This window comes from Salmo trutta, chromosome 25, assembly GCF_901001165.1.
Source record: "Salmo trutta chromosome 25, fSalTru1.1, whole genome shotgun sequence".
NCBI lineage: Eukaryota > Metazoa > Chordata > Actinopteri > Salmoniformes > Salmonidae > Salmo > Salmo trutta.
The window spans coordinates 2,190,081-2,215,472 of record NC_042981.1 but is presented as its reverse complement, the minus strand read 5'-3'; the positions used below and the strand labels follow the sequence as shown (position 1 = coordinate 2,215,472).

Here is a 25,392-nt window from a genome sequence, read left to right as displayed (position 1 = left end):
TGACCTGCCTAACAGAGCCTGGGTGTAGGGGGAAGAGAGAGAGGTGGTGAGAGAGAGAGAGGGGGATGGCGCAGAGAGAGAAGGGGATGGTGCTCGCTGTACCCAGAGGGCCACGTCATGACAGGTGTTTAGCATCCCCAGTGGCATACTGTATCGAACAGCGGCGTCTGGTAAGACAAAAGGTAGCGGGCTATGTATATTTGTAAACAACAGCTGGTGCACGATATCTGAGGTAGAGTACCTCATGATAAGCTGTAGACCGCACTATCTACCTAGAGAGTTTTCATCTGTATTTTGTGGTCAGATGAATCAGATGCTAAACTACAGGACTGTTTTGATAGCATAGACTGGAACATGTTCTGGAATTCCTCCGATGGCATTGAGGAGTAAACGACATTACATTTACATTTAAGTCATTTAGCAGACGCTCTTATCCAGAGCGACTTACAAATTGGTGCATTCACCTTATGATATCCAGTGGAACAACCACTTTACAATAGTGCATCTAAATCTTTTAGGGGGGGGGGGGGGGTTAGAAGGATTACTTTATCCTATCCCAGGTATTCCTTAAAGAGGTGGGGTTTCAGGTGTCTCCGGAAGGTGGTGATTGACTCTGCTGTCCTGGCGTCGTGAGGGAGCTTGTTCCACCATTGGGGTGCCAGAGCAGCAAACAGTTTTGACTGGGCTGAGCGGGAACTGTGCTTCCGCAGAGGTAGGGGGGCCAGCAGGCCAGAGGTGGATGAACGCAGTGCCCTTGTTTGGGTGTAGGGCCTGATCAGAGCCTGAAGGTACGGAGGTGCCGTTCCCCTCACATCAGTCACTGGCTTCATCAATAAGTGTATCGAGGACGTCGTCCCCACAGTGACTGTACGTACATACTAGGGATGCACCGAAATGACATTTTTGTCCGATACCGATATCTAATATTTTCCTTGCCAAAAAAAAACGATACCCATATTTAACATTTTAGTTGCCTTTTAAGCATCCTAGTAGAGTTAAATATTTAACACACACACATGGACGCAGCGGTCTAAGGCACTGCATCTCAGTGCTAGAGGCGTCACTTAAGTCCCTGGTTCGAATCCAGGCTGTGTCACATCCAGCCGTGATTGGGAGTCCCATAGGGCGGCAAAAAATTGGCCCAGCGTCGTCCTGGTTTGGCCGTCATTGTAAATAAAATGTTGTTCTGAAACTGACTTGCTTATTTAAATAAAGGTTACACACCACACCGACCAAAAAGTATTTTTTTCCTCATAATGCATCATTTATATCCTGTTTTTAGAAGTTCATTGCCATGTTCATGATAAAATGTTTCTGCATGGCAATCATTTGAGTCACAGTTTTGGTAATTGATTAATAAAAATCACTGTGAGTGAGTGAATGAGTGAATGAGTGAGTGAGTGAGAGAGTGAGAGAGTGAGAGAGTGAGAGAGTGAGAGAGTGAGTGAGTGAATGAATGAGTGAATGAGTGAGTGAGTGAGAGAGTGAGTGAATGAGTTAGTGAGTGAATGAGTGAATGAGTGAATGAGTGAGTGAGTGAGAGAGTGAGTGAGAGTAATGACACCGTAAAATAAGTCATTTGGCTCAACCAGTGTTTTTAATGTTAAAAAAACAACATTATTTTGTATCAGAAATGCAGAGAAGCTCAGTCTACAAGAGAAACATTTGATATGGTTTTCATTTGTCTTACTGAAGATGTAGTTGACAGTCGTTGAAAATGAGGGATCGTCCAGTGAAGATTTATTATACTGTAATGGTTTTACTTCTTTGATGTTGAATACTTGAGACCATGAATATATTCATGTTTTTACTCTTCTTTGCTTTAAATAATAGTCAGAATATTTAAAAAATATATATATTTATAGTCTCCCCGAATTACTTTTTCTTCTTCTTTTTTTAGGAGGTAAATTTAACTGTCAAAATATTCACCATTTTTGGGCCACAAACCCTGAATATGCATAGGGTACATACAAAGTGTTTCAAAATTAACATTTTACCCTGTTTTATTTTTTTTCCACTTTTGAAAATCTTATTCATCATTGACCCATACAGTAAAATCCAGTATACCACCCAGCCCTAATCTATAAATTGTGTATTTCATAGATTTCATTTCTTATCTTGGGTTTTTACATGTTTGCCCCTAAATCCAATCCAGTACACACACCATCAATTAAATAACTAAATAAACACATGTATTGTCGGACTGCAAGCTGAAGGGTAGGACATTAGTTTTCCAACATTGTTTCACAGAGAGAAGGCATTGGGGGAGGGGGTTTTAGTGGACTTGTTGGGGCTTCCCTTCACCACTCCGCCAAGGTACTGTTGTGATGGAGTCCCCCCTCCTCCTCCGTTCTGCTATTAGTAGAACTACTACCTAGCCTAGATCTCTGTCGCCGGGTAGATTTAACATCCCAGGGCGTGTCCAGTTCTGATTGGCTTTCATCCTTCTGTGTATGTCCATCACCTAGAGTGTGTGACCGTGGTCGTCCCGTGTGTTCATAGTTCTGTTGACTGAGATCTCCTATCCTGTTTAAACTCTTAGCCCTCGAGGTCTTCTTGGTTGTTTTCTCTGACATAGATCCAAATTGGTTTTCAACTACAAGGTTGTTCTCAGTCCTACAGTTCTGGGTAGCCTCATTCACTCTAGTGAATACTCTGCCATTCTGCTCTTTGGGAGTAGATTGAACCAATAGTTCTTTGATCGTGCAGTCAATCTCTCCACCGTAGGACCTGTTGGTAGGATGAGTTCCATCCCAAGGCTCCAGGTTCTGCTTCCCTGGACTAGGACTACCCTCAGAAGAGCCTGGGCTGACAAAGCCTACAAAGTCCCCGGTGGAACTGAAGCGGTGACCCTGGACAGGTTTCCTACGTGGGCGTCCTATTCTGTCCTTTCTATCAAAACCACTGGTTCCCTCTCCCAGGCTCTCTGTCTCCTCCTGCTGATCTGAGGAGCCTGGGGATGGTAGGTTATCTGGTGGCTGGTGTGTGTCGTCCCTGCCTGGAGTCTGATCTCTGGAGCCTCTCCTCTCCTCTTCACGGCCTGGCCCGGTCCCTCTAGAGGGAGTAGGAGCAGCCTGGAAGTCTTCTGGCGGAGTGGGGCGGATGGCCTGGTGGCACATGGGGCAAGTCTCCTGGACGTAGAGCCACTTACGCAGGCAGTTTCCATGGAAGAAATGTCCGCAGTACGTCAGCACAGCTGAGCTCATTTCCTGCAGAGGAAGAGACGTGTTTATTACTCAAATGAACTAACAGGAACTAACCAAACTCAAAACCCTGTCCATGCTCTCCCAAAAACATCTTTAACCAACTCCCTGAACCAGGGCTGGTCCTGGCTGGTCCTGGCTGTTCTGCTGCCCCAGATAAGACAGCAACAACAACAACAAAAAAGACGTCAAAAATACAAATTTTCCCCAGACGTTGAAGTTACGTTATTTTATGTTCTGAATGAAAGTTGAACAGACATATTTTCCGGACGATGAAATCAGGTTCATTTTTGGTTCTGAATGACAGTTGAAACGACGTAATTTATATAAGTCTATGTTTGGGCCAAATTAAGGCTGGTCCCGCGCTTACTGGGGTGTAGCCTTACCATGTCAGCCAGCAATGGAACTTTATGAATGCCCATCCATGTGGTAGGATCCATCCATGTGGTAGGACCCATCCATGTGGTAGGGCCCATCCATGTGGTAGGGCCCATCCATGTGGTAGGCCCATCCATGTGGTAGGACCCATCCATGTGGTAGGACCCATCCATGTGGTAGGGCCCATCCATGTGGTAGGACCCATCCATGTGGTAGGATCCATCCATGTGGTAGGAACCATCCATGTGGTAGGATCCATCCATGTGGTAGGCCCCATCCATGTGGTAGGACCCATCCATGTGGTAGGACCCATCCATGTGGTAGGCCCCATCCATGTGGTAGGCCCCATCCATGTGGTAGGGCCCATCCATGTGGTAGGCCCATCCATGTGGTAGGCCCCATCCATGTGGTAGGCCCATCCATGTGGTAGGACCCATCCATGTGGTAGGCCCCATCCATGTGGTAGGGCCCATCCATGTGGTAGGCCCATCCATGTGGTAGGCCCCATCCATGTGGTAGGCCCATCCATGTGGTAGGCCCCATCCATGTGGTAGGCCCCATCCATGTGGTAGGCCCATCCATGTGGTAGGCCAAATCCATGTGGTAGGCCCCATCCATGTGGTGGGCCTCATCCATGTGGTAGTGCCTCATCCATGTGGTAGGGCCCATCCATGTGGTAGTGCCTCATCCATGTGGTAGGGCCCATCCATGTGGTAGGCCCCATCCATGTGGTAGGGCCCATCCATGTGGTAGGCCCATCCATGTGGTAGGGCCCATCCATGTGGTAGACCCCATCCATGTGGTAGTGCCTCATCCATGTGGTAGTGCCTCATCCATGTGGTAGGGCCCATCCATGTGGTAGGACCCATCCATGTGGTAGGATCCATCCATGTGGTAGGCCCATCCATGTGGTAGGGCCCATCCATGTGGTAGGACCCATCCATGTGGTAGGACCCATCCATGTGGTAGGATCCATCCATGTGGTAGGCCCATCCATGTGGTAGACCCATCCATGTGGTAGGGCCCATCCATGTGGTAGGGCCCATCCATGTGGTAGGGCCCATCCATGTGGTAGGCCCCATCCATGTGGTAGGCCCCATCCATGTGGTAGGCCCCATCCATGTGGTAGTGCCTCATCCATGTGGTAGGCCCCATCCATGTGGTAGGCCCCATCCATGTGGTAGTGCCTCATCCATGTGGTAGGCCCCATCCATGTGGTAGTACCCCATCCATGTGGTAGGCCCCATCCATGTGGTAGGCCCCATCCATGTGGTAGGACCCATCCATGTGGTAGGACCCATCCATGTGGTAGGATCCATCCATGTGGTAGGCCCATCCATGTGGTAGGCCCCATCCATGTGGTAGGCCCCATCCATGTGGTGGGCCCCATCCATGTGGTAGGATCCATCCATGTGGTAGGACCCATCCATGTGGTAGGGCCCATCCATGTGGTAGGGCCCATCCATGTGGTAGGATCCATCCATGTGGTAGGCCCATCCATGTGGTAGGATCCATCCATGTGGTAGGACCCATCCATGTGGTAGGGCCCATCATTGACTGTATTAGTCCCGTTTCCTGTGACTAATCAATTTGGAGATTTAAACTCTGAATATCAGCGACCTAACTTTAACAGGAGTTATCCTGAGCCTATTTGCAATAAGAATCAATGTGTTTACACAGCAGGAAATGCAGAAAATTCTTCTTTTTCGCAATGATCAGCTTGTCAAACATGTAGGGATACAAACTTGAAACCACTGATTATGACAGTTTAGCCCACGGGATGAAATTCCTGGACAGCAGTTGTGAGTGGCCCGATCGTCCATTCCATATTGTTCATTTTACTTTGACCTTGTCCTATTTTTAGGATTTATTGGGGATATTTTTTTATTTGAATAAGCACCATTTAGGTTAGGCTATTCGATGGGAGAAACCTGGACGATGTAAAAAGTGTCCATCTCATTACATTGTCATCCATTTTGTTTCCAGCCTGAAGGCTACAGAAAATACCACCTACTGTTTCTACCTTGGTGAATCGCCGCAGCGATGCCTCTCTCCAACAGCACCCTGGAGAGACGTGTTGGGAATGGACAAGATAAATATTTTTGCTCGAGCAGCACTGCTTATCATAGGGTGGCATCAGTGCTCACCTAAAAAGCCCATATTCCACAGCTTGAGAAAAAAAATTGTCATTGTTTTTGAGCAGAATTATGTGAGGTTTTATGTGTTGTTGTTGGAGGAAGAGCGTGTTGGTCACTTTAATCTCAGAAAATACCACCCCTCGTCAATCTAATGAGCGGACCTGCTTTAACGAGAGAAAAAAAAGTAACAAGTTAAACTATTTGGTATAAACCTGATTTATAAATTCTCTTATTTTTTTATGGGGAGAAATGATGCATGATTGATAACATTATTGAGTTGATGGTGAATCTATTGGGGTTATTACGGTAACCTAAACATATTCACAGAACAGGTTAAAATCATTGACCAGTTTAGACACCATCCCATGACCCTGACTGACCTGGAAGCAGATGGCCATGACCAAACATGCATAGAGATGTTTTAAATAGAACCCTATATATCCTATTTGACCCAGAATAGGGTTGACATGTAGGATACATCATTACAGTGTTTTATGACTGACCTGGAAGCAGATGGCCATGACCCTGACTGACCTGGAAGCAGATGGCACAAACGTCGTTGTGTTGCTGCAGCTGATTGGCCGTGGCCCGGGGGAGGGAGTTGATCTTCTTGGCTGCTTCCTGTCTAAGCAGGAAGCTCCTCCAGCCGGTCTGAGCTCTGAGCCACACGTTGAAGTAGCAGTGTATAATGATGACTGAGGCTCCCATCCAGCTCCACTCCCCAAACAGAGATTCCCAGGTCCCGTAGGCCACCACGCAGAGGGCCACAACGAACTCCAGCACGCGGCTCACTGGGATTCACATTTACATTTTAGTCATTTAGCAGACTCTCTTACCCAGAGGGCCACAACGAACTCCAGCACGCGGCTGACTGGGGTTCACATTTACATTTTAGTCATTTAGCAGACTCTCTTACCCAGAAGGCCTTCATCTTAACATACTGTAGCTAGCTACCAACAACCACATCTCAGTCATAGTAAGACAAACTTTCCTCAATAAAGCAGCTATTAGCAAAGTCAGAGCTAGTATAACAAAGACAAGTGTTAGGACAGATGAGTACAGGACAGGTGATTACAGGACAGCTGGTACAGGACAGGTACTACAGGACAGGTAACTACAGGACCGGCAACTACAGGACAGGTGGGTACAGGACAGGTACTACAGGACAGGTACTACAGGACAGGTAATTACAGGACAGGTACTACAGGTCAGGTACTACAGGACAGGTACTACAGGACAGGTACTACAGGACAGGTACTATAGGACAGGTGGATACAGGACAGGTACTACAGGACAGGTGGTTACAGGACAGGTAGCTACAGGACAGGTAGCTACAGGACAGGTGAGTACAGGACAGGTGGGTACAGGACAGGTGGGTACAGGACAGGTACTACAGGACAGGTGACTACAGGACAGGTACTATAGGACAGGTACTACAGGACAGGTACCACAGGACAGGTGAGTACAGGACAGGTATCTTGTGTTACCTGCATTGACCCAATAGATGATCTCATCCAGGCTGTCTATAGGGTCGCTACAGAACAGCTCAACCATGAAGAGGAAGTAGATCAGCAAGGTACCTGTCACCTAGGAGACCAGACAACAACAACAAAAGTCTAGCATTCATTTCCAGACTGTGAAAAACGTGGTTTGCTTCAGAGAAACAGCCTACTAAGAGATTACTCCTACAGTTATGTGACTGAGTCTTACCTGCAGAGAGGTGAGCATGCAGCTGGAGACCAGGATGAGGAGCCAGAAGTCCATGTGGAAGAACTGGGAGATTTTATATGCCATGTATCCTGGGAACACCAGCAGGACAAGACACATACTGAGACCTCGGAAGTGTTTCCATAGACTCCTATAGAGAGAGAGAGAGAGAGAGAGGTAGAGAGAGAGAGAGATGTAGAGAGAGGTAGAGGTAGAGAGAGAGAGAGAGATGTAGAGAGAGGTAGAGGTAGAGAGAGACATGTAGAGAGAGGTAGAGGTAGAGAGGTAGAGAGAGGCAGAGAGAGAGAGAGGTAGAGAGAGACATGTAGAGAGAGGTAGAGAGCGAGAGGTAGAGAGAGAGAGAGGTAGAGAGAGACATGTAGAGAGAGGTAGAGAGAGAGAGGTAGAGAGAGGTAGAGGTAGAGAGAGAGAGGTAGAGAGAGAGAGAGAGGTAGAGAGAGGTAGAGGTAGAGAGAGAGAGGTAGAGAGAGAGAGAGGTAGAGAGAGAGAGAGGTAGAGAGAGAGGTAGAGAGAGAGAGAGGTAGAGAGAGAGAGAGAGAGGTAGAGAGAGAGGGAGGTAGAGAGAGAGGTAGAGAGAGAGGTAGAGAGAGAGAGAGGTAGAGAGAGGTAGAGAGAGACATGTAGAGAGAGGTAGAGAGAGAGAGAGAGAGAGAGAGAGAGAGAGAGAGAGGTAGAGAGAGAGGTAGAGAGAGAGAGGTAGAGAGAGAGGTAGAGAGAGAGAGAGGTAGAGAGAGAGAGAGAGAGGTAGAGAGAGAGGGAGGTAGAGAGAGAGGTAGAGAGAGAGAGGTAGAGAGAGAGAGAGGAAGCAAGAGAAAGGGAGAGAGTGAGCGGCAGCGAGAGAGAGAGAGGCAGCGAGAGAGAGAGAGAGAGGCAGCGAGAGAGAGAGAGGCAGCGAGAGAGAGAGAGAGGCAGCGAGAGAGAGGCAGCGAGAGAGAGACAGCGAGAGAGAGAGAGAGACAGCGAGAGAGAGAGGCAGCGAGAGAGAGAGGCAGCGAGAGAGAGAGGCAGCGAGAGAGAGAGGCAGCGAGAGAGAGAGGCAGCGAGAGAGAGAGGCAGCGAGAGAGAGAGGCAGCGAGAGAGAGAGGCAGCGAGAGAGAGAGGCAGCGAGAGAGAGAGAGAGGCAGCGAGAGAGAGAGAGAGACAGCGAGAGAGAGAGAGAGACAGCGAGAGAGAGAGAGGCAGCGAGAGAGAGAGGCAGCGAGAGAGAGAGGCAGCGAGAGAGAGAGGCAGCGAGAGAGAGAGGCAGCGAGAGAGAGAGGCAGCGAGAGAGAGTGGCAGCGAGAGAGAGAGAGAGGCAGCGAGAGAGAGAGAGAGGCAGCGAGAGAGAGAGGCAGCGAGAGAGAGTGGCAGCGAGAGAGAGAGAGAGGCAGCGAGAGAGAGAGACAGTCTATATACAGGGGGTACCGGTACAGAGTCAATGTGGAGGCTATATACAGGGGGTACCGGTACAGAGTCAATGTGGAGGCTATATACAGGGGGTACCGGTAGAGAGTCAATGTGGTGGCTATATACAGGGTGTACCGGTACAGAGTCAATGTGGAGGCTATATACAGGGGGTACCAGTACAGAGTCAATGTGGAGGCTATATACAGGGGGTACTGGTACAGAGTCAATGTGGAGGCTATATACAGGGGGTACCGGTACAGAGTCAATGTGGAGACTATATACAGGGGGTACCGGTACAGAGTCAATTTGGAGGCTATATACAGGGGGTACCGGTACAGAGTCAATGTGGAGGCTATATACAGGGGGTACCAGTACAGAGTCAATGTGGAGGCTATATACAGGGGGTACCGGTACAGAGTCAATGTGGAGGCTATATACAGGGGGTACCGGTACAGAGTCAATGTGGAGGCTATATACAGGGGGTACCGGTACAGAGTCAATGTGGAGGCTATATACAGGGGGTACCTGTACAGAGTCAATGTGGAGGCTATATACAGGGGGTACCGATACAGAGTCAATGTGGAGGCTATATACAGGGGGTACCAGTACAGAGTCAATGTGGAGGCTATATACAGGGGGTACCGGTACAGAGTCAATGTGGAGGCTATATACAGGGGGTACCAGTACAGAGTCAATGTGGAGGCTATATACAGGGGGTACCGATACAGAGTCAATGTGGAGGCTATATACAGGGGGTACCAGTACAGAGTCAATGTGGAGGCTATATACAGGGGGTACCGGTACAGAGTCAATGTGGAGGCTATATACAGGGGGTACCGGTACAGAGTCAATGTGGAGGCTATATACAGGGGGTACCGGTACAGAGTCAATGTGGAGGCTATATACAGGGGGTACCGGTAGAGAGTCAATGTGGAGTCTATATACAGGGGGTACCGGTACAGAGTCAATGTGGAGGCTATATACAGGGGGTACCGGTAGAGAGTCAATGTGGAGTCTATATACAGGGGGTATCGGTACAGAGTCAATGTGGAGGCTATATACAGGGGGTACCGGTAGAGAGTCAATGTGGAGTCTATATACAGGGGGTACCGGTACAGAGTCAATGTGGAGGCTATATACAGGGGGTACCGGTACAGAGTCAATGTGGAGGCTATATACAGGGGGTACCGGTAGAGAGTCAATGTGGTGGCTATATACAGGGTGTACCGGTACAGAGTCAATGTGGAGGCTATATACAGGGGGTACCAGTACAGAGTCAATGTGGAGGCTATATACAGGGGGTACCGGTAGAGAGTCAATGTGGAGGCTATATACAGGGGGTACCGGTACAGAGTCAATGTGGAGGCTATATACAGGGGGTACCGGTACAGAGTCAATGTGGAGGCTATATACAGGGGGTACCGGTACAGAGTCAATGTGGAGACTATATACAGGGGGTACCGGTACAGAGTCAATGTGGAGGCTATATACAGGGGGTACCGGTACAGAGTCAATGTGGAGGCTATATACAGGGGGTACCAGTACAGAGTCAATGTGGAGGCTATATACAGGGGGTACCGGTACAGAGTCAATGTGGAGGCTATATACAGGGGGTACCGGTACAGAGTCAATGTGGAGGCTATATACAGGGGGTACCGGTACAGAGTCAATGTGGAGGCTATATACAGGGGGTACCGGTACAGAGTCAATGTGGAGGCTATATACAGGGGGTACCTGTACAGAGTCAATGTGGAGGCTATATACAGGGGGTACCGATACAGAGTCAATGTGGAGGCTATATACAGGGGGTACCAGTACAGAGTCAATGTGGAGGCTATATACAAGGGGTACCGGTACAGAGTCAATGTGGAGGCTATATACAGGGGGTACCAGTACAGAGTCAATGTGGAGGCTATATACAGGGGGTACCGATACAGAGTCAATGTGGAGGCTATATACAGGGGGTACCAGTACAGAGTCAATGTGGAGGCTATATACAGGGGGTACCGGTACAGAGTCAATGTGGAGGCTATATACAGGGGGTACCGGTACAGAGTCAATGTGGAGGCTATATACAGAGGGTAGGGAGTCAGTGTACCAAATAAACTAAAGTAAAAAATAATTAAAAGTAACACATTAACATAACAATAACAAGGCTACAGAGTCAATGTGGAGGGTACAGGTTAGTCGAGGTAATTTGTACATGTAGGTAGGGGTGAAGTGACCATGTAAATTGTCCGGTGGACATTTGATTAATTGTTCAGCAGTCTTACGGCTTGGGGGGTAGAATCTGTGTACATACGATTTTGAAATGACAACGGTTTTGTTCCAGAACATGTGAATGTACCTGTTTCTAGACGCCCCCAGGGCCAGGATGATGGGGTTAGACTGTACCTGTTTCTAGACTCCCCCAGGGCCAGGATGATGGGGTTAGACTGTACCTGTTTCTAGACTCCCCCAGGGCCAGGATGATGGGGTTAGACTGTACCTGTTTCTAGACTCCCCCAGGGCCAGGATGATGGGGTTAGACTGTACCTGTTTGTAGACTCCCCCCAGGGCCAGGATGATGGGGTTAGACTGTACCTGTTTCTAGACTCCCCCAGGGCCAGGATGATGGGGTTAGACTGTACCTGTTTCTAGACGCCCCCAGGGCCAGGATGATGGGGTTAGACTGTACCTGTTTCTAGACACCCCCAGGGCCAGGATGATGGGGTTAGACTGTACCTGTTTCTAGACTCCCCCAGGGCCAGGATGATGGGGTTAGACTGTACCTGTTTCTAGACTCCCCCAGGGCCAGGATGATGGGGTTAGACTGTACCGGTTTCTAGACGCCCCCCAGGGCCAGGATGATGGGGTTAGACTGTACCTGTTTCTAGACTCCCCCAGGGCCAGGATGATGGGGTTAGACTGTACCTGTTTCTAGACGCCCCCAGGGCCAGGATGATGGGGTTAGACTGTACCTGTTTCTAGACGCCCCCAGGGCCAGGATGATGGGGTTAGACTGTACCTGTTTCTAGACTCCCCCAGGGCCAGGATGATGGGGTTAGACTGTACCTGTTTCTAGACTCTCCCAGGGCCAGGATGATGGGGTTAGACTGTACCTGTTTCTAGACGCCCCCAGGGCCAGGATGATGGGGTTAGACTGTACCTGTTTCTAGACGCCCCCAGGGCCAGGATGATGGGGTTAGACTGTACCTGTTTCTAGACGCCCCCAGGGCCAGGATGATGGGGTTAGACTGTACCTGTTTCTAGACTCCCCCAGGGCCAGGATGATGGGGTTAGACTGTACCTGTTTCTAGACTCCCCCAGGGCCAGGATGATGGGGTTAGACTGTACCTGTTTCTAGACTCCCCCAGGGCCAGGATGATGGGGTTAGACTGTACCTGTTTCTAGACGCCCCCAGGGCCAGGATGATGGGGTTAGACTGTACCTGTTTCTAGACTCCCCCAGGGCCAGGATGATGGGGTTAGACTGTACCTGTTTCTAGACTCCCCCAGGGCCAGGATGATGGGGTTAGACTGTACCTGTTTCTAGACTCCCCCAGGGCCAGGATGATGGGGTTAGACTGTACCTGTTTCTAGACTCCCCCAGGGCCAGGATGATGGGGTTAGACTGTACCTGTTTCTAGACGCCCCCAGGGCCAGGATGATGGGGTCTGTGATCTCTATCATGGACTGCAGAGTGGAGGTGACGACGATGAAGAGGATGATACTGAGGAGGAAGGTGCGTTGCAGAGCCTGCATGTCTAAAAGACCCGTCTGAAGAGCCAGCAGCAGCAACGTTACACCCTCAGTCACACCTCTGGTGGGGGGAAGCGCACACACGCACGCACACACGCACGCACACGCACGCACACACAGAGAGACAGACAGAGGCGCGCACACACACACACACACACACACACACACACACACACACACACACACACACACACACACACTAATAATTGTAATGATGCTCCTGAGAGAAATTGAACCACATAATGAAACAGAGTAAAGAAGTATTGCTGATTCTGTATTCACTCTATACCAAATGGCACCCTATTCCCTATATAGGGCACTGCTGTTGACCAGAGCCCTATTCCCTATATAGTGCACTACTGTTGACCAGGGCCCTATTCCCTATATAGAACACTACTGTTGACCAGAGCCCTATTCCCTATATAGGGCACTACTGTTGACCAGGGCCCTATTCCCTATATAGTGCACTGCAAAAGAGAATAGGGCTCTGGTCCACAGTAGTGCACTATATAGGGAATAGGGCCCTGGTCCACAGTAGTGCACTATATAGGGAATAGGGCTGTGGTCCACTATATAGGGAATAGGGCCCTGGTCCACTATATAGGGAATAGGACCCTGGTCAACAGTAGTGTACTATATAGGAAATAGGGTACCATTTGGGATGCAGTCCCAGACACCTGCCTTGTGTAACCCAACCCCCAGCTCCCAACCCACAACCCCCAGCTCCCAACCCACCTGTGCATGACGTTGTCATTCTGTACGGCAGTGTAGCCCCCCAGGTAGAACTTGGTGAGGTTGAGAAGCCCCAGGCCCAGGTAAGACACCACAGACGTCAGGCCCAGCAGGGAGTAGGGCGTGACACAGCACTCAGAGACACTGAGGAGAGAACAGACAGACAGACAGACAGACAGACAGACAGACAGACAGACAGACAGACAGACAGACAGACAGACAGACAGACAGACAGACAGGGATTAAAATGGATTCAATACACTGTGGGATTAAAATGGATTCAATACATTGTGGGATTAAAATGGATTCAATACATTGTGGGATTAAAATGGATTCAATACATAGTGGGATTAAAATGGATTCAATACATAGTGGGATTAAAATGGATCTCATTGTCATTTCGTGTCAACAATCTACACAAAATACTCTGTAATGTCAACGTGGAAGAAAAATTCAAAACTCTTTCTGGGTAAATCGCTAAGAGCTTTGCACACCTGGATTGTACAATATTTGCACATGATTCATTTTACAATTCTTTAAACTCTGTCAAGTTGGTTGTTGATCATTGCTAGACAGCCATTTCCAAGCCGATTTAAACCTGCAATATTTAACTTTTTCTGGGCGACCCGACCAAATGCACATAGAAATGTGAGTTATAGATTTACATTTACATACATTTTAGTCATTTAGCAGACGCTCTTATCCAGAGCGACTTACAGTAGTGAATGCATACATTTCATACAATTTCATACATGTTTTTTTTTTTTTTTCCTGTGCTGGCCCCCCGTGGGAATCGAACCCACAACCCTGGTGTTGCAAACACCATGCTCTACCAACTGAGCTACAGGGAAGGCCATAGATCTGTCATTCTCATTGAAAGCGACTCTAAGAAGCGGTAGATCTGTTCTATGTGTTATAGATCAGTCTTTATCATTGAACGCCAGTCTAAGAAGCGGTAGATCTGTTCTATGTACGTTATTTCTATGCTTCCCGATCTTAAATTTTGTTTTCATGTCTTTTACTTTTGGTTTTGTACACCAGCTTCAAACAGCTGAAAACAAAATATTTTTTTGGTTATGTAAAATATATTTCACAGCGGTTTAGATGGTACAATGATTCTCTACAACATATTTGCTTTTTTTGTCACATAAACTGAAATTAGGACGAACTATGTTGGAGCAATTTCTGTATAGTGCATCTCTAAGTCAAAACTGTAACTCGGCCCCTCAGGAACATTCAATGTCGTCTTGGTAAGCAACTCCAGTGTAGATGTGGCCTTGTGTTTTAGGTTATTGTCCTGCTGAAAGGTGAATTTCATCTCCCAATGTCTGGTGGAAAGCAGACTGAACCAGATTTTCCTCTATTATGTTTATGTTTATCCTTAAACTCCCTAGTCAACAAACATTAATGACATCACACTTGCTCAGACCCACATGTTCCCACAATATCCACACCTAATGTTGTTTCTAATAACTTGTAAGACTCTGCCCCATATCATTTCAGATTGTGTTACGTTGTTTCTGTCTGTAGCCAGATTTTATTTCAATACTTCAATAATAAATCTGTTATGTTATTGTTCGTTGAAATGTATGCATGTAAATGTTACATTGTCTATTGTTTTTGTCTATGTATGTTTGTGTTTATTGTAAAAAACAAAAGTGAAATAAAATATTATAAGCAAAAAAACTCCCTAGTCCTTGTCAATGACAAGCATACCCATAACATGATGCAGCCACCACCATGCTTGAAAATATGAAGAGTGGTGCTCAGTGATGTTGTGTTGGATTTGTCCCAAACATAGAGTACACGCTTTGTATTCATAAAGCCATATGTTTTGCAGTATTACTTTAGTGCCTTGTTGCAAACAGGATGCATGTTTTGGAATATTATTGTTCTGTACAGGATTCATTCTTTTCACTCTGTCATTCAGGTTATCATTGTTGAGTAACTATCGTAGCCATTCAACTCTGTAACTGTTTTAAAGTTAACATTTGTCTCATGTTGAAATCACTGAGCGGTTTCCTTCCTCTCCGGCAACTGACTTAGGAAGGACGCCTGTATCTTTGTAGTGACTGGGTGTATTGATACATCATCCAGAGTGTAATTAATAACTTCACCATACTCAAAGGGATATTCACTCATCTACCAATAGGTGCCCTTCTTTGCGAGGCATTGGAAAACCTCCCTGGTCTTTGTAGTTGAATCTGTGTTTTAAAATTCACTGCTCGACTGAGGGACTTTACATACAATCGTATGTGTGGGGTACAGAGCTGAGGTAGACATGTTAAACACTATTATTGCACAAAGAGTGAGTCCATGCAACTTATTATATGACTTCTTGATTTGGGATTCGTTTCAGGAAACTAGCGGGTCACTACCTCACAGGAGAGACGTTTGAAAGTTAACTTTTAAAAAAAAATCAAAATGCATTTATTTTGTCAAAAATGCCTACTGGAACATTTCAACTTTCATGTGCCTTAATAACAAACTTGTATGCCATCTGTAAATAGGAATACAATTCTTAAATTACGAGCCTAGTTGTTTTAACCACAGAAAAAGGTAGGAACCTTCCCACTAGCCATGATTGGCTGAGATAATGGGTGGGCTGGCATTGCCGAGAGAGGAGTTCAGATTGGACTGCCATGTAGCACGCTTCTGTCTTTCTAACGCGGCTTTTTTAAATAAAAATATCACATAGTAGAACTGCAAAAGTGTTGCTCTCCACTTTCTGGAGGACCGAGTTTTGAAATCAGCAGAATTAGAGTATGATAGCTGAGGAGATGGAGAAAATTCTGCCGTTTGATTGTCGAAAAGTCGAAAAGAGAACACACAGAAAGTTGTTTTCATTTCACATTAAAGCGTACTGTTAGCTCGCTAGCTAACGTTACCGGTATGATCTGTGTAGTAATATTATTTGTATCTCAGAGCCTAGCTAGCTAACATTGAACCTGATTGGTTAGCTACTACAGATTCATGCAGGGTAGTAACGTTATGAGTTGGGATTTTGGTTCATTGTTTAGCTAGCTAGCTAGCTAGCTACATGTCTAAACAAAAGACTCCACTATGCAAGTAACCATTTCAATAGAATGTTCATGATGTCACTTTGACAACTGTCGATAGACGTAGCTGGTAAATTCGCTCTGGCTCGCTACTCCGATTTCAGAGCCCTCTCGTCTGAGTGTGCCACAGCGCAGAACAACTGACACATTTTTTTTGAACGCTGAACACCCGTTGAATACGGCCGGTGTGGGTCAACATTGGCAAAAACAAAACTGTAATTCAATTGTTTCCAGCAACACAGATGCAGTCACCAACGCTCTGGATAACATGAAAACAGCCTAACCAGCTCTGCTAGAGGGAGTAAAATGGTCAGAGTGAGCTGTTCTCTCATTTGTGTCTGGAAGTAGCTAGCAAGCTAGCCAACGTTAGCCAGTTACCTTGGATGCTTGACTACCGTTGTTAGGTCAGAACTCTCGGATCAACCACTACTACTAGGCCAGAGCATCCAGTGACTGCCTGGCAGTGTGCGCTCTGAACGCTCCGAGAGCAAAACGCTCCGAATTTACAAACGGACAATCTGACAACGTTCTGAAATTACAAACGGACAATCTGACAACGTTCTGAAATTACAAACGGACAATCTGACAACGTTCTGAAATTACAAACGGACAATCTGACAACGTTCTGAAATTACAAACGGACAATCTGACAACGTTCTGAAATTACAAACGGACAATCTGACAACGTTCTGAAATTACAAACGGACAATCTGACACCACTCTGAATTTACAAACGGACAATCTGACACCACTCTGAATTTACAAACGGACAATCTGACAACGTTCTGAATTTATGAACGCCCAGAGCGCACTCTGGCACTCCAGATTGAATTTACGAACACACCCGTAGTATAAACCAGCCTTTAGTCTTGGTTGTTTAGTACATGGCATCCGATGTGAATCATTAAAAAGATGGGTGTGGCTAAAACTTAAGGGGGTGTGAACGATGCTGAATGGGTGTAGACAAAGCAGAGCTCTCCAGTAGGTGTACCAAAAACATTCAAGGGCCATTTTCTGAAAAGTGAGTTTACAAGTGCATCAACTTTCAAAGCAGAATTACTTTCCCATTTTTCCTCAACTGTAGTGTCTGATATACCATTTTCTAGCTCCGAGTCTCTACTTTTATCCAATGGAAGAAACAATAAAAAATGTTGCTACATAAGAATGAATCCTGCCAGTCAGTCACATTTCTACTCCTGAACTTATTTAGGCCATAACAAAGAGGTTGAATACTTATTCACTCAAAGACATTTCAGCATTTAATTTTTTAGTACAAATTTCTAAAAAACATAATTCCATTTTGACATTCTGGGGTATTGTGTGTAGACCAGTGACAAAACATCTCAATTTAATACATTTTAAATTCTGGCTGTAACACAACAAAAATGTAGAAAAAAGTTAAGTGGTATGAATACTTTCTGAAGGCAATGTAGATACACATATTGGTCTCATGGATCTACAGGAGACTCAATACACATTTCTACCCAGAATATGAGTGGTTGAGTTAGTGTACCAGAGAATTACATGTATCTCTAATGACTGTCCCAGTCAGGGGAAGTCTACAGAGACCATGGTGGTGGATGTGGAAAACACAGCGGCTTTAGGGTTTTAGGTCTAGCGCCATAAATGTATCAAGGGTTGCAGCTTTCCCAAAATTTCCAGTTGGAGGATTCCTTGAATTTTCTGCTTATTGCCTTCTGATTCTGGGAATCTTCAAACCAGGATTTCTGGAAAACCTGTGAATGTTGGGAAAGTTAGCTGAATTATGTAACCTTACATGTATCTCTATAGAGTGTACCTTGTGAGGAGGAAGAACAGCACCCCCTCATGGCTGCCTGTTGTATTGTTGGTCACAGAGTAAGAGCACAGCTGGACCACAAACAGCACAGACCAGAACACACTGAATAGCACTGGCACTGCAAACTGATTCCAGAGGGAAATAGTCACCGCCAGGAGTCTATACAGCTCTATCACCTGAGAGAGAGAGAGAGAGAGAGAGAGAGACAGAGAGAGAGGGAGAGAGAGAGAGAGAGACAGAGAGAGAGGGAGAGAGAGAGACAGAGAGAGAGGGAGAGAGAGAGAGACAGAGAGAGAGGGAGAGAGAGAGAGACAGAGAGAGAGGGAGAGAGATAAAGAGAGAGAGATAAAGAGAGAGAGAGAGAGACATAAAGAGAGAGAGAGACAGAGAGAGAGATAAAGAGAGAGAGACATAAAGAGAGAGAGAGAGAGAGAGAGAGAGAGAGACAAAGAGAGAGAGAGAGAGAGAGAGAGAGAGAGACAGAGAGAGAGATAAAGAGAGAGAGACATAAAGAGAGAGAGAGAGAGAGAGAGAGAGAGAGAGAGAGACATAAAGAGAGAGAGAGAGAGAGAGACATAAAGAGAGAGAGAGAGAGAGAGAGAGAGAGAGAGAGAGAGAGAGAGAGAGAGAGAGAGAGAGAGAGAGAGAGAGAGAGAGAGAGAGAGAGAGAGAGAGAGAGAGAGAGAGAGAGAAAGAGAGAGAAAGAGACAGAGAAAGATCAAATACAAATACAAATCATAAAATCAACTATTAAGGACGACCAGAACCCACTGGATTCTCCAATTACATTGTTTGAACTAAATGAGAAAAAACCAACCCTCCAACCCAAAAAGGCCTGTGGTGTTGATGGTAAACAAAATGAAATGATAAAATATACAGACCTTAAATTCCAATTGGCTATACTTAAACTCTTTAACATCATTCTCAGCTGGCATCTTCCCCAATATTTGGAACCAAGGACTGATCACCCCAATCCACAAAAATGGAGACAAATTTGACCCCAATAACTACCGTGGGATCTGCGTCAACAGCAACCTTGGAAAATCCTCTGCATTATCATTAACAGCAGACTCATACATTCCTCAGTGTAAACAATATACCGAAAATTCCGGACTATAAGCCGCAACTTTTTTCCCAGGCTTTGAACCTCGCGGCTTAAACAATGACGCGCCTAATATATGGATTTTTCCCGCTTTCAATTTTTTTTCTTCCAAAAAACCACATTCTGTGACGTGCTCAGTTTTTTGGCGGCATGAAGCTTTCATTAGACCAATGAAATTGCCGAACGGGTTAAGGTCAAACAACTTTTTTGTTTACTGTTTAGATTAAAATCGAGCGCTCTCAAACTTCCCATCATTCTGATTACGGTAGTCATTTTGTCACCCTCATCATCGCAAAGACACAGAGAAATGCATATGATGCAGCTTTCAAGTTGAAGGCGATTGATCTGGCTGTTGGAAAAGGAAATAGAGCTGCTGCACGGGAGCTTGGTCTTAATGAGTCGATGATAAGACGTTGGAAACAGCAGCGTGAGGAATTGACTCAGTGCAAAAAGACAACTAAAGCTTACTGCTAATTTTTTATTTTTTGTTACAAGCCGTGTTTCGTTAAAGCCTATTTATTTTTGTTACAAGCCGTGTTTCGTTAAAGCCTGAGGAAAGTTCATTTGTTTCAATGTATCGGTAGGCACCTGCGGCTTATAGACATGTGCGGCTTATTTATGTTCAAAATAATAATATTTTTTTTATTCAGTGGGTGCAGCTTATATTCAGGTGCGCTTAATAGTCTGGAAATTACGGTACTGAGCAAATGTCAAATTGGCTTTTTACCAAATTACCGTACGACAGACCACGTATTCACCCTGCATACCCTAATTGACAAACAAACAAACCAAAACAAAGGCAAAGTATTTTCATGCTTTGTTGATTTCCAAAAAGCTTTTGACACAATTTGTCATGAGGATTTGCTATACAAATTGATGGAAAGTGGTGTTGGGGGGGAAAAACATACAATATTATAAAATCCATGTACACAAACAACAAGTGTGCGGTTAAAATTGGCAAAAAACACACACATTTCTTTCCACAGAGCCAGGGAATGAGACAGGGATGCAGCTTAAGCCCCACTCTCTTCAACATACAGTACCAGTCAAAAGTGAGACTATTATTTGTATTTCAACAGGACAATGACCCAACACACCTCCAGGCTGTGTAAGGGCTATTTCACCAAGAAAGAAAGTGATGGAGTGCTGTATCAGATGCCCTGGCGTCCACAACCCACCCGACCTCAACCCACCCGACCTCAACCCACCCGACCTCAACCCACCCGACCTCAACCCACCCGTCCTCAACCCAACCGACCTCAACCCACCCGACCTCAACCCACCCGACCTTTGCCTTAACTCAGCTCACTGGTCACGATTACAACATCCACCAGTGGCACGCGCTCCAGCAGATATATCTCACTGGTCATCCCCAAAGGCAACACCTCATTTGGCCGCCTTTCCTTCCAGTTCTCTGCTGCCAATGACTGGAACGAATTTCAAAAATCACTGAAGCTGGAGACTTCTATTTCCCTCACTAACTTTAAACATCAGCTATCGGAGCAGCTAACCGATTGCTGCAGCTGTACATAGCCCATCTGTAAATAGCCCACCCAATCTACCTACCTCATGCCCATATTGTTTTTCTTTACTTTCCTGCTCTTTTGCACACCAGTATCTCTACCTGCACATCATCATCTGCTCATATATCACGCCAGTGTTCATTTGCTAAATTGTAATTACTTCACTAATGTGGCCTATTTATTGCCTTACCTCCTCACGCCATTTGCACACACTGTATATAGACTCTTTTTTTCTATTGTGTTATTGACTGTACGCTTGTTTACTCCATGTGTAACACTGTGTTGTTGTTTGTGTCGCACTGCTTTGCTTTATCTTGGCCAGGTCGCAGTTGTAAATGAGAACTTGTTCTCAACTAGCCTACCTGGTTAAATAAAGGTGAAATGAAAAAAAAAAAAAAAAATACAATTGAGATGGTTTGGGATGAGTTGGCCCACAGAGTGAAGGAAAAGCAGCCAACAAGTGCTCAGCATATGTGGGAACTCTTTCAAGACTGTTGGAAAAGCATTCCAGGTGAAGCTGGTTGAGAGAATGCCAAGAGTGTGCAAAGCTGTCATCAAGGCAAAGGGTGGCTACTTTGAAGAAACCCTTTTTTGGTTCCTACATGATTCCATATGTGTTATTTCATAGTTTTGATGTCTTCACTATTATTCTACAATGTACAGCAGAAAATAGTAAAAATAAGAAAAACCCTTGAATGAGTAGATCCAAACTTTTGACTGGTACTGTATATATCAACGAATTGGCGAGGGCACTAGAACAGTCTGCAGCACCCAGCCTCACCTGTAGGTTCACCACTGAAGGTCTATCGGTTCACCACTGAAGGTCTATAGGTTCACCACTGAAGGTCTATAGGTTCACCACTGAAGGTCTATAGGTTCACCACTGAAGGTCTATAGGTTCACCTCTATAGGTTCACCACTGAAGGTCTATAGGTTCACCTCTATAGGTTCACCACTGGAGGTCTATAGGTTCACCTCTATAGGTTCACCACTGAAGGTCTATAGGTTCACCACTGAAGGTCTATAGGTTCACCACTGAAGGTCTATAGGTTCACTACTGAAGGTCTATAGGTTCACCACTGAAGGTCTATAGGTTCACCACTGAAGGTCTATAGGTTCACCACTGAAGTTCTATAGGTTCACCACTGAAGGTCTATAGGTTCACCACTGAAGGTCCATAGGTTCACCTCTATAGGTTCACCACTGAAGGTCTATAGGTTCACCACTGAAGGTCTATAGGTTCACCACTGAAGGTCTATAGGTTCACCACTGAAGGTATATAGGTTCACCGACACAAGAGCCGAGTAGAGATGTATCGGACACGATATTGAGGTCTCGTACCACAACACTGAAGACAAAGAAATAATGAATGCTGATGACTTAGTGATCTTGTCACCAACAGAACAGGGGCTACAACAAAGCCTGTCCTAACTAGAACAGTATTGTAAGGACTGGGCACTATCCATTAATATGATGAGAAAACATCAATATGACGAGAAAACTAAGTGATGATCTTTTCAGAAACAGTCCAGATCTCAGGAAAGTAGATACTATACCATTTTACCCTCGGAGGAACAACCCTGGAACAACCCTGGAAGAACCCTGGAAGAACCCTGGAAGAACCCTGGAAGGAACAACCCTGGAACAACCCTGGAAGATCCCTGGAAGAACCCTGGAAGGAACAACCCTGGAAGGACCCTGGAACAACCCTGGAACAACCCTGGAACAACCATGGAAGGAACAACCCTGGAAGAACCCTGGAAGAACCCTGGAAGAAACAACCCTGGAACAACCCTGGAAGAACCCTGGAAGAAACAACCCTGGAACCACCCTGGAAGAACCCTGGAAGAAACAACCCTGGAACCACCCTGGAAGAACCCTGGAAGAAACAACCCTGGAAGAACCCTGGAAGAACTGGAAGAAACAACCCTGGAAGAACCCTGGAAGAAACAACCCTGGAACAACCCTGGAAGAAACAACCCTGGAAGAAACAACCCTGGAACAACCCTGAAACACACTACTAACATTACCAGTCAGACTAGAAACAACCCTGGTTTTGCTATATACAGTTGAAGTCTGAAGTTTACATACATTTAGGTTGGAGTCATTAAAACTAATTTTTCAACCACTCCACAAATTTCTTGTTAACAAACTATAGTTTTTGGAAAGTCGGTTAGGACATCTACTTTGTGCATGACACAAGTCATTTTTCCAACAATTGTTTACAGACAGATTATTTCACTTATAATTCACTGTATCACAGTTCCAGTGAGTCAGAAGTTTACATACACTAGGTTGACTGTGCCTTTAAACAGCTTGTAAAATTCCAGAAAATTATGTCATGGCTTTAGAAGCTTCTGATAGGCTAATTGACATCATTTCAGTCAATTGGAGGTGTACCTGTGGATGTATTTCAAGGCCTACCTTCGAACTCAGAGCCTCTTTGCTTGACATCATGGGAAAATTGAAAGAAATTAGCCAAGACCTCAGAAAAAAAATTGTAGACGTCCACAAGTCTGGTTCATCCTTGGGAGCAATTTCCAAACGCCTGAAGGTACCACGTTCATCTGTACAAACAATAGTACGCAAGTATAAACACCATGGGACCACGCAGCTGTCATACCACTCAGGAAGGAGATGCGTTCTGTCTCCTAGAGATGAACGCACTTTGGTGCGAAAAGTGCAAATCAATCCCAGAACAACAGCAAAGGACTTTGTGAAGATGCTGGAGGAAACAGGTACAAAAGTATCTATATCCACAGTAAACCGAGTCCTATATCGACATAACCTGAAAGGCCGCTCAGCAAGGGAGAAGCCACTGCTCCATAACCGCCATAAAAAAGCCAGACTACGGTTTACAACTGCACATGGGGACAAAGATCGTACTTTTTGGAAAAATGTCCTCTGGTCTGATGAAACAAAATAGAACTGTAAACTTCCGACTGTATATATACTTTTTTGTACTATATGTTTGTTGCTCAAACAGTTTTTATTTATGTAATACTTCACATACAGTTAATTTGGAAAGTATTCAGACCCCTTGACTTTTTCCACATTTTGTTACTTTACAGATTTATTCTAAAATGGATTAAATTAAAATAAATTCTCATCAATCTAAACACCATACCCCATAATGACAAAAACATTTTTTTTTGCAAATGTATTAATAAAAAAAAAAGAAATATCACATTTCCATAAGTATTCAGACCCTTTACTCAGTACTTTGTTGAAGCACCTTTGGCAGCGATTACAGCCTCCAGTCTTCTTGGGTATGACGCTACAAGCTTGGCACACCTGTATTTGGGGAGTCTCTCCCATTCCTCTCTGCAGATTGTCTCAAGCTCTGTCAGGTTGGATTGGGAGCGTTGCTGCACTGCTGTTTTCAGGTCTCTCCAGAGATGTTGTGGTGGCTAATTTCTGCATTACCAAATGAGGAGAGTTACAAACGTCACACACCAGTCAGAGTTATACTTAAACTACATCTTTAACAATAAGAGCTTTGAAAAAGCACTTGACTTTCAACGATTCGCCATTTCTAATGACCCGTTGAGAGTGTTGAACACAATTGCTACTGAGATCTTTTATAGCAAAGATCCACCCCCCCCCCCCCTTTGACATGACAAACCACAGATATTTAGGAACTGTTCACAAAGAAAGACTGTTTACTTTAGAGAGGAGTATCTACAGCCAGATAGCATTCGCTATTAATTATCATTCAGTTCGGTCCCTAAAACGAGGTTTCTAATCTCGTCCCTGGTACTTCATAGAACAAAGACACCATTTCATCCAATGGCATATATCAATTGTCAACTCTAGATACTCCAATCTCAAGTAAACCCCCTCCTGACCCCACTCCTGGACAAGCTCACTGAGGGGAGTGACATGCGCACAGACATTGTGGAGACAAGTAATTGGTTCCCCATTAATCACGCCATCCCTTCACATGGTTTAAGAATAGGTAAAGACACATTCACATATGAAGACAATGTTCCATTCTGTCCTCTTCCCTTTACTGATATTCTGCATAGCACCAGGGACATGTGAAAGACAGGTCTGACCTCTCCCCTCTCTGGGCCCCAGGTGACTGAGCCCCAGGTGACTGAGCCCCAGGTGACTGAGCCCCAGGTGACTGAGTCCCAGGTGAGGGAAGAAGTGCAACTGCCAACACCAGAGTCCAAAGGGATACATTCTAATAACAAGTATATGACATAAGCATATTATGCAGATAAGACATCTTAATTATCTATGTTACCCAACTAATTCTGATTCATCCGCCACAATGTTCGATCGGGTTCAAGTCTGGCTGGGCCACTCAAGGACATTCAGAGACTTGTCCCGAAGCCACTCCTGCGTTGTCTTGTCTGTGTGTTTAGGGTTGTTGTCCTGTTGAAAGGTGAACCGTCGCCCCAGTCTGAGGTCCTGAGCGCTCTGGAGCAGGTTTCATCAAGAATCTCTCTGTACTTTGCTCCGTTCATCTTTCTCTTAATCCTGACTAGTCTCCCAGTCCCTGCCGCTGAAAAACATCCCCACAGCATGATGCTGCCACCACCAGGCTTCACCGTAGGGATGGTGCGTGGTTTCCTCCAGACGCGACGTTTGGCATTC

The 25,392-nt window shown here is 45.6% G+C and overlaps 1 protein-coding gene across 1 annotated transcript in view; it reads right to left on the bottom strand.

Annotated features, from left to right (window-relative positions):
* Positions 1-1,575: 1,575 nt before the first annotated feature.
* The window catches only part of zmp:0000000662 (RING finger protein 145), a 28,143-nt gene continuing 4,326 nt past the window's right edge, over positions 1,576-25,392 (bottom strand). Inside the window, exons 6-12 of the mRNA XM_029712624.1 lie at positions 18,163-18,338; positions 13,309-13,449; positions 12,452-12,634; positions 7,430-7,577; positions 7,207-7,306; positions 6,254-6,510; positions 1,576-3,209 (exon numbers count right to left, since the gene is read on the bottom strand). Coding sequence (XP_029568484.1) covers positions 2,301-3,209; positions 6,254-6,510; positions 7,207-7,306; positions 7,430-7,577; positions 12,452-12,634; positions 13,309-13,449; positions 18,163-18,338 — 1,914 coding nt within the window. The 3' untranslated portion in view covers positions 1,576-2,300. The remainder of the gene's footprint in view (positions 3,210-6,253; positions 6,511-7,206; positions 7,307-7,429; positions 7,578-12,451; positions 12,635-13,308; positions 13,450-18,162; positions 18,339-25,392) is intronic.